Genomic DNA, 14,276 nt, shown 5'->3' with positions numbered 1-14,276 from the left:
AGTTCCCTGTACTTCTTTAAAACTTACCACTTCACTGATATGTGTAATGTTTTTTCTAAAAATTTAAGATAATTTAAGTTGTATTTATAAAACGTTGATAGATTGTAAAATTTACATCACCAAAAATCTCAAATTTGCAATTCAGACTTTTATTGTATTTTTACTTTAAATTTAGAAGTAGCACTGCAAAGCAATTCATTCTCAAAAAGCAACACAGATCAAGTTATCATTTTACTAATAACTTCCACCACTCTTAAACCATGCATACTAATAATTAAACTGATTCTCGAGATGTATATTAGTATAAATAGAAAATACATTAATAAAAATAAGCAACAATGCAGACAGCCAAAAGCCATCAGAATAGACCTTTCCAAGGGAAAATAGGGATGACAATAAATGCTTGTCTGGCCATTGATATTTAAAGATGATTAATCCTATATTAGCAGATATTTTTCACACTCCTGCATATACATTTCCAAAATCAATGCTCATAATGGTAAAGGCACTGTCAGTTGTTTAACTGGTAAGAGCATTGGGATTGGCACCATAAAGGGCCACCCTCTCCCCATCCAAAAGGAAGATGGTCCCCAAAGGGAGGGGAGAGGGGTGGCCCTCTATGGCGCTGATTCAGAACCTTCAATATTTTGCTTTTGGAAAATGATGGATTATCAAAAACACCTCACCAAACTCCAAAAGAATGGTAAATATATTAAGGTATTTTTGTTAAAATGGATAACCAATTTCAAGAGCATATTTACGTAGGTATTCTTGATTACTGTGTACATTTAACTAAAATAAAAACAATCAATTTGGCTCACATAATCAAATATAACAATACCACACAATACTTTTACATTACTAATTTGACTAACTTCATATAGAATCTTCTAATAGGACACGCACCGTATCGTTGGTACTTACATACTCCTCAAAACCCAAACCAACTACTGAGAAGTGTCCGATGTGGTAAGGACAGAATGCTGAAATGTACAAAAGCAATATTACAGAATAATGCACTGGGGTTTGTTCTTTCTATTTTTGTTCGAAAGAATTTTTCGAATTAAACTACTACAAAATGCAAACTAGTTTTAAACATTAAAGAGAAAGGAGGAATAATGGTGAATAAGATGTTCCAATCAACTTATTAAAAGGATAGAAGTTTCACCTATCTGCTGCTTTGATAACATTTGTTTGGACAGTATTTGATTCAGCTGGATATAGCAACACTACAACAAACCCATAACAAAAGAAATTTCTTATCCTTGAATAATTAATGCTGAAGATATAGTACAACTTTTTAAATAAAGCTCTTAATTTAAAAGCTAACATTCTTCCTTTCAGAGGAGCCAAGATTTTAGAATATTGATCTTATCAGTGGCAGGACTGATAGAATTGGGAATGCTAAAAAAAAAGGCTAATGCACTCCTTAAAGAGTATACAAAATTTGACAAACAGTAGTGGCAGATTCATCCTGACAATGAAATGTAAAAGAAACTAATTTATGTAACATTCATAAAATCACTTCACTAAAAGTATGGAAATCATTCATAGGTGCTTGATTTAGAAAGTCAATGGAGGCACCTCTCATAAAATAAATATGGGAATATTTAGTGCTTTTGCTTTTATTTCAACCTAAAGCAAATTAGCCTTTTTCAACAAACTGGTGACTATTCTCCATTTCTTCGCTATAAAGATGCAGGAAAACCATCAGTCACGATTCACATTTCTGAATTGTATGTACATTCCAATTCAATTAAAATTTAAACTAGTTTCAATGGACCAATAATTAAAGTAATCCAGATGAAGATCTGCAGAAAGTTACTATTTCTTTGTAAAAGTCTCTCAAGCATACTTTTTATCCAAAGACTGTCTGATCTTCAACTTGGACATAATCTACCTAATCCAACATCACTTGATTTCCCTAATAACAAAAGAAAATTGATCAATCTGGTTCAAATGAATCAGTGATTATTTCTCTACAGCTATTGATGCTAGAGAATGCCAAAGATTCACCACTGTGCGGAAATTTCTCATTTCAATCCTAGAGGGCCTCCACTTATCTTGAACCTGTGCTGTAGCAGTTCTAGATTCCTCAGTTAAAGAAACATTCTCCCTGTATCTTCCCGAAGAATTATATACAGTTTGATGAGATCTTATTGGACAAAATGCACAAAAAATTGTTTGACATTTGTCAAACAGTTCTCCAGTAAACTAAACCAAATTTCCATTGGGAACATGCTAGAAAACAAAACAAAATGGTCTGCGTGGTCAAGCATATCAATCCTTGTTGTATCATTACTTGGCATCATATGCTTTCCTTGTAGCTATACTGCAGAATTAGCTCATGGACCCTGGGATGAACTAGATTTGACACAGGATCTGTAATGACATTGACTTCAATGGGTTATACAAAAGTAGGTTCTTTAAAAGCTGGACTTTGCATAATGTCCTAATTACTTTAAAGCATGTTTGTTGTTCATTTAGTAATTTAAATAATTGTAAATCTGACTAATTTGCATAATTTAAAATCCCCAACCATCTGGGGGAAAAATAGGGGCAGGGATTCTTCAGTTGTCAAAGCTAGCAGCAAGTTTTGTATTTACCACTTCTCTACTGTCGTCACAGAACTCTATAATACGTTGAGTTAACGAGATAAGAAAAAAGGCACAGAATGACCAAGAGGGATAATGGCAGGATGACACCGAGACTAATTTATATACTTGCCCAAAACATGACTCAGGTATTATTATCCAATAACACTACCTCATCAACCATGTTCTCTATTTTGCTAGTTTTTGAAAACAATGGAACATGAAAGTAGGAAGCTAAAGTTAAAATGATTCTCCTTTGTCTATGGTGTATTCTTGAGTTGTCAGTGGTACAGCTTAATTAATTTCAAAGTTAAATCAGTTGCTAAAGAAGTTGAGCTTTTCAATCATTCCATTATGGAATACAGATTTCAATTTAAGCTACAACTCAGCCACCGGTTCATCTGGATCTTGTAAAGCAAGAATTCTTTAGTATACATGTACCTCTGCAAATTATGATAGCAAGTGAAAGCAAAAATTCAGCTTCTGGAAGAATCATAAATTACTTTTGGTATGTTACAAATACTAACCTTACAGCACCTTAATAAAATGTATGCATGAAAATATACAGCTTATGCAATAAAATCTTAAAGATTTCATCATTACATTGAATAGCAATTTAGGAGGTACTTACCAAATACAAGAATAAAAAGCGTATTTAAAGAAACTACCCAGAAGACATGTTCCTGTCAGAAAAATAAAATTGTCAGTTAATAGATTAACAATCACTATAGTCCTAAAGGTTTAAAAAATATTTTTACTCTTTTCTTAAAAACAAAATAATAAAATCCATTATTGATCCGTATCAACATGCATCTAAACTGTATGCACATATGCACTTTTTGGCAAAATCAAACTTAGATATTCACTAATTTTCCTGTTCAAAATATGAACTGCCACAGCATTAATAGAAGAGTAAAATACTGAAATTTATTTTAGCTAAATATCACAGTGCAAAGTAAGTTACTTTAGGATTGACTGATTTCATTTTACACAAAATAGCAGCTATTTAAGCTTACCAAGAATACAAGGGAACCATCCAATCCAAGCATCTGTGAAACAGAAGACGTAAGGTTTAAATATCGTGAACATTAATCAATATTGCTCTTGAATATTTGAATTTCACGCCTCTTCCCAAAATACTTATATTCAACTACTTCAAAATAAAGTCCAAAACAATGTCCCCATCGTGAGAGATGGAAATGGGCAAGGCCAAACAACAGGGCTCTGGTGAAGCTGTAAAGGCCAATTGATACAGTCAATATAATGGATTACAGAAACATTGATGAAATCCAACATTGATAACTTTGGATAATGGAGAAAGGAAATCATCAACAGTCTCTGCTTCACCAGGAGCTAAGAGACTTCAAGAAGAAGAGAACTTCAAATTAATAAATGACAAAACAACAGAACAGATAATAGGATGATCTGAATTAACATTAATGAAAATCATATTATTGAATCTATCATTATTTATTTGTTTGCTTCTTGAGATACAGTGCCGAGTAGGCCCTTCAAGCCTCACCACTCAGTAACCCTCGACTTAATCCTAGCCTAATGACTGGACAATTTACAATGACCAATTAATCTACCAACCGCTAACATCTTCAGTCTGTGGGAGGAAACCAGAGCACCTGGAGAGAATGTACAAAATCCTTGCAGTGGTGGAAAATGAACCAGGTCACTGGTAAAGCATTGTGATAATCACTATGCTATAGTACCGCCCCTACATTACAATGAATGGAGAAATCCTCAGCCTAAGAAACCAAAATAAAATGGATACTAGTTAGAGCTTTAGGTATTCAAATAAACTCCGTATGGCTATTTCCTTTAATTTACTGATTATCCATTACCCATTAAAAAAAACACCTGCCTACAATGCAATGTTGACTAGAGGCCACCATGGAGCATCTCATATTTTCATCTCATAAGGAACTTTAATGTATAACTATAGCTAGATAGCATATTTAATTATGATTGTTTTATAGTTAACTGTCTCATCATTATTGCAGTTATGTAGAGTGTTGATGAAACAGCACCTGGTGTTTTGGTCTTCTCAAAAAGGATAGACTTGCTATACAGGGAGAGTAGCAAGATTTGCCAGATTAGTTCCTGGAATGGCTGATCTGGCATAGGATGAGATTGAGTAAGCTAAGGCTCTGTTTCTTAAGAGCTTAGGAGAAGCAGAGTAGACGTGGAGAGAATGTTTCCATTGGCTGAAGAATCTAAAACTAGGGGCACAGGTTCAAAATAAAGGGAGTCTTTTTAGGGTTGTAATGAGGAGAAATTTCTTAGAAAGTGTGAATCTTTGGAATTTCCCTTTGTAGACCGTGGGGGGGGGGGGGGGGGAATCACTGATTGCATTCAAAACTGATAGAGAAATTAATGAAATCACCAGATGTACAAATAGGGGCAGTTAAATGTTGAGATTGAAAATAAACCAATCTTTATTACATGAAAAGCAGACTTGAAGGGTAAATGAACTATTCCTGCCTCTTATTTATAATGGTTTTATGATGAAGTACTAACTTTTTTCAGAATCTTCTGAACAGATAAAATGGATCCAGCTCTATGTATAAAGAAAGGCATCTCCCTGGTTCTTCAATGCAGATTTTAACCAGCCATCCATAATAAGAAATGTTTTATTATAATGAATTTTCAATTTAATGAATACTTGTTTTATTCTTTTTTTTGAATAAGAATATCTGTAAGTTAATTATAACTTCTAAAAAACAAATATGAGAAACTATAAAACCACGTACACGTTCCCATGTAAGTTCTTCTGCAGCCCTATCCCATTCTAGTGCATTCCAGTTCATGTCATCTGAAAAGAGAAAGACCATTTTAATTCATCATTTGTACAAAAATCACTTGCACAATTATATTTCTTTTATAGCTCTCTGGTATAAAATCCTTCCTTACAATTATTCTAACTGAATGGTAGAGTTTAATAAAGATTAAGAGTAGGCATATTAAAATACCAAAACATATGCTATACTCATTTTGTCAAAACACAGAGGTTGATATGCCCTATTGTGGGGAGGAAGGAAACAGTATTGATATTTCATGTGTAAAGATTCACAATTACAAACAATTAAAATAGATCCTAAAATTGATACTAGAAAGAAAACAATGTTATTTATACTGAATACATACAAATCGAAGAGAGCAACAAACTGGAATAAATCCAGGATACAGACCAGGAGATAAAGGCTGTTGAAGCACCTGACAATACATAGATAGCAAACACAATATTAGATGTATAGTTCAAGACAGAACCTTTTTTTTCCCCCCAAAAAAATCCTCTGGCTTAATCTTGGTTGACTCATTATAGAAAGAACATGAAGAGCATAGCAAGAGTCCAGAACTATTTATGAGAATGGTAACTGGGATGAAGGACTACAGTTTCAAGCTTCAATTAAAAAGGCTGGGACTGCTTTTGTTTCTGGTAGTAGTGTAGTTAGAATCTGGAATGCACTGGCTTGTCAGGTGATGCACACAAATTCTACTGTAATCTTTAAGAGGGAATAGAATAAATATATGGTGGGGAAAAATTTCCAAGGATTCAGTGGGGAAGGAGGGAATAGATTTAGTGAGTTGTTCTGGTAGACAGCTAGCCAAACAGTCTCCTCCTGTGCTGTAAAATATTAATGATCCAATGATTGTGTACATAAAACACAAAAGTGAGACTCACTGGTTTTTGATTATTGATTACATGAATAAACTCAAAAAGGCTGCCTCCTAATTAATCTTTTGTGATCATGTGAGGAAATTTTTTTGCAATAGCTCCATAAGCAATGAAAGGACTCACATTCAGCTTTGATCCAGTCAGGTCACAAATTTACCATTCATACCTTGAGCACCATTGTTGGCATCAGCGCCATCTTCAACCACTGCATCGTCGTCGTCCTCATTCTCTTCATCCTCGTTTTCACCTTCATCTGCATGAGCGTTGGCATTCTCTGCCACTACAGGGGCAGCTCCCGCAGCTGCTGCTACATTTCCATCTGGTTCCTCAGCTTGTTGAGGATTCTGGGGATTCTCCACTGGAGCATTTGGTGCAGCTTGAGGCTGACAGATCAATATTATTAATGAATTACAATGATGAAACTTTAATTTTTAAACAAACAAAAACTTCCAGAGTGACAGTATAGAGGGAAAGAGAATATGTTGGTGCAAGGATTTGCATCCCTGGTCAGACTCTAGTTGTAGCTTGAGGGAATCTATTTGCTCCATTCGCTGCAACAACTTTGTTACTAGGGGGGACACTATCCTTCTTGCAGTGGTACAAATAAGAAAGGAAATGTAAAAACAGAACTAAATTACTGGTTACGCTCATAATATCTGGCAGCATGACAATGACTAATGCTACTAGTAGCATACATGCTTCTGCCTACAATTTATAATTACCCAGCTTGGGTTAGTATGCAGAGCAATCCATATCTAAAAAACTTTGCAAAATGAATTGATATAAAATCATATATGCTAATAACTTTGCACCTTTTAGAATAGCAACAGTGAAAATGAAAGCATATGAAGGACAAGAGTGAGTGGGGTGAAAAAAAATTAAGTCTCTAATCTTTTTTTTGTTATTCTTGTAAATAGCTTTTTAAGGGGAATTAACAGTCCCTACCTCATTTGGTTGCCCCACTCCATTGGGTGGTTGAGCATGATTTTGTTCTAGCCACTGTGGAGCTCCACCATGTACAATTTGTTCTCGTAACCAGACAAGGCTAATGAATGCACATAGTGTGCACATTACCACAAAACAACCCTGCAAAGAGTCTGCCAGCAAATTCTCTCTGTAAATAATCAAGCATAAAGATACAGAATCAGTTTTATAATTAAACATTTTGAAATCTTAAGTCCAACTATTTAAAGGTCAAATATCCAAACTGGTTACAAACTTTTGAAAAGATGCCAGAATTTATTACTACACCTTAAGTGTAAATTGCAAATATTCATTTGACTAATCAACTTTTAAGCAATATTGGGCCTTGTTGAATAATACTTCATTTCATGGTAATGAAAACAGAAAATTATGGGACATGTAAACCGGATTTGGATCCTCTCTAATTCATTATTTCAAATTGCTACTTCATCAAAAGAAAGACGTGAACTTACGTGGATAACATATCCAGTGGCAATGTCAACAGTGAGCTCACAGAGCCAGTAAACAAACATTTGTAGATACGACCTAAATGAAAAACAGGAAGAGTCAAGGAAAGGTCACATACAGCCACTCAAATGGATATTTCTTCTAATCTGATTTTTTAAACCCATGACTACCACACTTCTTTAATATTAAAAAAATGTAGACTGAGCACTACATAACTCAAGACAGCTCATACATTTCTTGATGAATGTTATTTTACACATTACAGAATTATTTTGGAAACAGCATAATTAATGCCACATTTTTAACCAAAGAAATAGAGGTAAAGTATGTAAAATAAGCACAACTAAGGCCTGGCTAAACTTTAAAATATACAACATGTAAAGCACAGGAATAGGCCCTTCGGTCCACAATGTTGTGCAACTAATCAAATGCCCAACTTAACTAATCCCTTCTGCCTACCCAATGCCTATATCCTTGCATTCTCTGCACATTCAAGAGTTATTTTAAAGTCTCTTATTGGATTTGCCTCCATCACCACCACAGGTAGTGTACAGGTTTTCCCCGCTATCTAAAGGTAGAGTATTCCTATGAAACCATTCGTTAAGCCGAAATGTCGTAAAACTAAGAAGCAATTACCATTAATTTTTATGGGAAAAATTTTTGAGTATTCCCAGACCCAGAAAATAACCTACTAAATAAATACACAAAACCTAAAATAACACAAACATATAGTAAAAGCAGGAATGATACGATAAATATACAGCCTATATAAAGTAGAAATATTCTATGTACGGTGTAGTTTCACTTATCAGAACAGGGAAGACAGTGAGCCATAATTGATTTGGAGAAGAAAATCGGCACGTACATGCATACACGCACAATTGCCCGCATAAGGCTTCACTGTCATTGTAGTCTTTCTCAGGGTAAACACACATATAAAGCGGGCCTTTTTTTTCATAAAAGCGAAAATCCTCTTTGGTCACTGAAAACAGGTACTAATATAGGTCTTTCGTAACAGCGAGCTGTCATAAAGCAATGTCATAAAGTTCAAGAAATGGGGGCCACCTGTATTCCACGCACTAACCACTGTATTAAAAAAAAATCTCATTCCATAAACCTCCTTTGAACTTACCCACACTCAGCTTAAATGTACATTCTCTGTTATTGCACATTTTAACCCCAGGGAAAAAGATAACTGATTATGTCTCTCAGAATCTTATAAAACTCTTATCAGATCTTCCGTCAGACACTGCTGCTCCAGTGAGGACAACCCAAGTTTGTCCAACTACTCCTTATAGCACATGCCCTCTAATCCAGGCACATCATGCATAATAAAGCTGGTGAACCTCCCCTTTACCCTCTCCAGAAATGTGTAATAATCAGATGCAGCCCAACATTTTATAAAGCTGCAATATAACTACTTGACCCTTGAACTGAGTTCCTCCACTAATAAAGGCAAACATCCCATATGCCTTCTTTATCACCTAATTAACCAGTGTAGTCACTTTCAGGGAATGATGAACTTGGTTCCCAAGATCCCTCTGCTCATCAACACAGTTAAAGGTCTTGCCATTAAAGTGTACTGTCCCTTTACATTTAATCTCCCAAAGTGCAAAACTTCACATTTGGCTGGGTTAAACTCCATCTGATATTTCCCTACCCATATTTCCGGCAGATCTATTATCTCATTTTGTCATTTGCAAGTGTTCTTCTACACTGTCCACACCACCAATCTTCAATCAATATATACCATAAAATCATTTTGTGTTGTTGGAAAACATTTTATTATGCATGATGTGAAGGATCTTGGATAACATCAAATACAGAACTAAAATATTGGAAAACTGATACTGTCCACTCACTTCCAAATAGTAATTAGTTGTGAGCTATGCTAAAGATTCTGTACCAATGATGCATCTGATTGAGCAAACCAACTCCATTCACATAGGACACCTTATAAATGATAAAGGGGGAAATGCAGCTCATTAAAAAAAGGCTGTGACATTGCTTCTCACATTTCAACCCACAAGAATTTTATGGCATTGGAGGGTTCTGTCAGTGTACAATACCAAGCTACAAAGAGTGAAGTATTCTGCCTGCAAATTGTAAATAACATGTTTTTCCTCCAACTCCCCTGTTAATTATTTACCACTAGTTGCATCTAAGTGCAGTGCTCCTGTTCTACAACTGGTAGTTACTGTCAACTTTTCCTCATTTTATGGTTCTTTACTACTATAACCTGGGTCAAGATTCAGCTGGATGTCTGAATCCAGACAAACTTGGATTTTGCAGACACATTCTGGTGAAAGTGCTGGATTTCACCTTACGCTGCATACATATTACGTTGCATGACTGAAGGCATCATCTAGATTTCTATCTACTCCAAACAGACATTCTCATATTACTGTGATGTGTTTATGTTATTTTCCTGACTGCAGTGAACTCCTCAGAGTGAGAGAGTTTTCAGCAAAATCTGCAGAAATTGGTAAAGAATTCCTGAGAGACTGTGGCTGGTTAAAACTGATGCATGATCAGCAGTTCAAATTATTTCATGGAAAGGAATGGCTGACAATAGCTAAATTGCAACTAGCTTAAACTTACTTCAATTAAAAATTACTTCAACTGAAGTTATTTTAAGAGTTCTAACACACAAGTCACAAGACACAACAGGAACAGAATCAGGCCATTCACCAGCTTTCTTTTCAATTTTCACCTCTCGTAATAGCCATTTCTATCCTGGCTGCCCATTCAATCTATGCCTATCATTTCATACACTCCTATCAAGACATCTCTCATCCTCCTTCACTCCAAAAAGGAAAGATTAAGCAAGCTAGGGCTTTTCTCATAAGGCATGCTCTCTAATACGGACAGCATCCTGATAAATCTCCTTTGCACACACTCTAAAGCCTACACATCTATCCTATCATGTGACAACAATACTGAGCACAATATTCCAAATTTGGTCAAACCAGAGTTTTATAGAGCTGCAACTTTATCTCATGGCTCTTGAACTCAATCTCCCAGTTAATGAAGCCCACGATACCATACATCTTCTTAACCACCCTATCAATTTGCCTGGTAACTTTAAAGGACTTATCAACATAGATCCCAAGATCTCTCTGTTCATGCAGAGTTATGAATCCTGCCTGAACCTTGCACTCCGAATTCAAGTTCGACCTTGCAAAGTATATCACTTCACATCTTTCTAGATTAAGTTTAATCTGTCCCTTCTCAACCCAGCTCTGCATCATATTAATGTCTCAATGTAACCTGTGACAACCTACCACTCTATCAACAACACCATGCACCTTCAGGTCATTTGCAAACTTACTCACCTATTCCTTCTACTTCTTCATAAATATCACGAAGAGCAGAGGACCTAGACAGAGCCATGCGGAACACTAGACACAAACCTCCAGATAAAATACATTCCATCTACTGCAATTCTAAGCCCTATGTGGGCAAGCCAACTTTGAACCTGAGCGGCCAAGTTTCCATTGATCCCATACCTCATGATTCTCTAAGTGAGCATAACATGGGGAACCTTGCCAAATGCCTTATTAAAGTTCATATTCACCACATCTACCACTCTACTTCCACCCTACCAGGGATAGGTTTCCTCTTGTCCTCATCTACCACCCCACCAGCCTCTGCATCCAGCACATAATTCTCCATAATTTCTGCCATCTCTAGCGGGATCCCACCACTAAGCACACTTCTCTCTCCAACCTCCACCCCCACCCCCAACTTTCTGGCTTCTGCAGGGATCAATCCCTATGCAAGTCTGTTGGAGACAGCAATTGCATCCTGGGCTCCTGGTGAGGCCTCCTGTACAATGGTGAGACCCGATGCAGATTGGGAGACCACTTCGCAGAGCACCTATGCTCCATCCGCCTCAAAATGCGGGATCTCCCAGTGGCCACCCATTTTAATTCCACTTCCCATTCTGCCATTTCCATCTCCCTCCTCTGCTGTCACAGGTTGCTGTCAGGTTGAACCAGCAACATCTTGCATTCCACCTGGTAGCCTCCAAGATGATAACATGAACATCAGTTTCTTGAACTTAGTTAATGCTCCCCCTTCTCTTACCCCCAATCCCCTTTTCCCTCTCTCACCTCATCTCCTTGCCTGCCAATCGCCTCCCTCTGGTGCTCTTTCCCCCTTTTCTTTCTTCCTTGGCCTGTCATCTCCTATCAGGCTCCCCCTTCTTCAGCCCTGCATCTCTTTCAACAATCAACTTTCTAGCTCTTTACTTCATCCTTCCCCCCTTCAAGTTTCATCTATCACCTTGTGTTTCTTCCTCCCCTCCCTTCTAACCCTGACTTCTCATCATTTTTTCCTCCAGTCCCGCTGAAGGGTCTTGGCCCAAAACATTGACTGTACTTTTTTCTGTATATGTTGCCTGGCCTGCTGTGCTCCTCCAGCATTTTGTGCATGTTGTTTGGATTTCCAGTATCTGCAGATTTTCTCTTTTTTGTCACCACTCTACCTTCATCAATTTTTGTCACTTCCTTGCAAAAGTCTTATCAGATTCTCGCAGCTCGACCTGACCTGCACAAATCCATGCTGTTTGTGCTGCGACACACAGCTCCGATCTGCTGATCAAATTCACAGATGACATGACATTGATCAGGCTTATTTCTAACGGTAATGAGACAGCCTACAGAGGAGAGGTTGACACCCTGACACAATGATGCCAAGGTAACAACTTCTCCCTCAATGTCCAGAAAACAAAAGAGCTGATTGTGAACTACAGGAAAAACAGAGACAGGCTCACCCAATCAACTTCAATTGGTCTGCAGTTGAAAGGGTGAGTAGTTCCTCAGTATACATATCACCAAAGATCTCACCTGGACTGAACACACTGGCGGTGTGGCAAAATAAGCACAACAGCGCCTCTTGCACCTCAGGAGACTGAAATAGTTTGGCATGAGTCCCCAGATCCTCAAGACCTTCTACAGGGGCACCACTGACTGACTGTATCAGCACCTGGTACAGGAACTGCACCAACATTGATCACTGGGCACTGCAGAGTGGTACGGACAGCCCATCACACCTGTGCACATGAACTTCCCTCATTTAGGACACTTACAGCAGCTAGCACAGAAAGAAGGTTTGGAACATCACTGGGGACACCAGTCACCCCAACCATAATCTGTTTCAGCCGCTTCCATCTGGCAAACAGTACCACAGCACTGAAGCCAGGACCAACAGCTATGGGACAGCTTCTTTCTACAACCTATTAGACTTACAAATTCACATGTCTGTACATTGCAACTGAGAAATAATGCAAAGAATTTTACTCCCTCTTCATGGTTGGCACAGATTTGAAGGGCCTGATTCTTTGCTGTATGACTCAGAGGCAGAGTGGGATAAGTAACTTCCTCCAAAGCTGGACAACTGCATAAAAATATGGGTCTTCCTCAACACATCTTAATTGGCAGCATTTATCTTAATTTTGAGCTTACAATTTGAAAATAGTTCAGCACAAGGGCTAAAGTAAATAAATCATGACCACAGAAAGTAAAAGGCATTGCATGATTTTTTAAAAACTTGAAATTATAATAATTTGGGACCACCAAGCATAGGGATGTACTTACATGCTGTAAGAGGTACAACTCCCAGCCATGCAAAGGCCACCAATGTATAATGGAACCAGTATCTTATTGCTGTACCAATACTTGTAACCAGTCCTGCAAAAATATCCTGAATTGGAAGTCTAGATGGCATATCTGGAGAATAAACTGGAAAAAGAAAAATGTTTTGAGAATATCAATTTGACATAGTACAAAAAGGGCTCTATGAAAAGACTAATTAATTTCAAATTATATATTTTCACGCAATTTGCAAAAAATTAAGTTTTTGCAACATTCAACATGGCAACATACTGAAAACATACCTTCAATACTTGCCAGAAACATCTTCTAAAATAATTAGCTAACTTAATTTGTAGAAGCATGAACATGTGATTATAGTATCAGAAAGCCAATACCGGGTGCACAAAGGTTTGGGAGAACCAGAAAGCACAATAAGTAATGGAACAATATCAGATGGAATCACACTACAAATACAATGTGAACAAGGCAGCTTTGCAGTATATGTACAAAGAAATAAAACCCTTAATAAAAAGTTGCCATAAGGGGATTAAAAGACTGCAAAGATACTGCAAATGTCATTCAAATATAGTTTCAGATTCCTGTTTTATTAGCCTGGATCCTTAAGGAGCATGCACTCCCTGAACACCACCCTACACAAAGCATTAGAACCAAGAAACATACATTTATGTAATTGAACTTAAAATTCAATACTTTTGGAGGATTACCCAAATCTCAGGGACCAGCTTGGAAATGAAGGATAAATAAACACCCTAAAACCACATCATATTGGATCTCCACATGTATTAACTCAAACAGGTTTAAATACTGTTCACAGAGAGAAAAAGAACATTTCAAAATCAGAACAGCACTCCATAGCACAAATCTGTTAGAAAATCTTCATTCCCCCCCCCCCCCCCCATTTATCAATGCTAAATAATATCCATAAACTCATTGGCTCTACAAAAGTCA

At 37.0% G+C, this 14,276-nt stretch overlaps 1 protein-coding gene across 2 annotated transcripts in view; it reads right to left on the bottom strand.

Moving 5' to 3' along the window:
* marchf6 (membrane-associated ring finger (C3HC4) 6) overlaps positions 1 to 14,276 on the bottom strand; it is a 70,718-nt gene that overhangs the window by 22,276 nt on the left and 34,166 nt on the right. Inside the window, exons 4-11 of one of the 2 annotated variants that reach the window (XM_059945386.1) lie at positions 13,311 to 13,454; positions 7,716 to 7,788; positions 7,225 to 7,393; positions 6,446 to 6,662; positions 5,354 to 5,415; positions 3,611 to 3,643; positions 3,226 to 3,277; positions 907 to 983 (exon numbers count right to left, since the gene is read on the bottom strand). In XM_059945386.1, the coding sequence (XP_059801369.1) occupies positions 907 to 983; positions 3,226 to 3,277; positions 3,611 to 3,643; positions 5,354 to 5,415; positions 6,446 to 6,662; positions 7,225 to 7,393; positions 7,716 to 7,788; positions 13,311 to 13,454 (827 nt within the window). The remainder of the gene's footprint in view (positions 1 to 906; positions 984 to 3,225; positions 3,278 to 3,610; positions 3,644 to 5,353; positions 5,416 to 6,445; positions 6,663 to 7,224; positions 7,394 to 7,715; positions 7,789 to 13,310; positions 13,455 to 14,276) is intronic. The other variant, XM_059945387.1, reaches the window with a different exon arrangement.

This window comes from Hypanus sabinus, chromosome 20, assembly GCF_030144855.1.
Source record: "Hypanus sabinus isolate sHypSab1 chromosome 20, sHypSab1.hap1, whole genome shotgun sequence".
NCBI lineage: Eukaryota > Metazoa > Chordata > Chondrichthyes > Myliobatiformes > Dasyatidae > Hypanus > Hypanus sabinus.
Note: the sequence above shows the minus strand (reverse complement) of the source record. Positions and strands in the feature narration are given on the sequence as shown.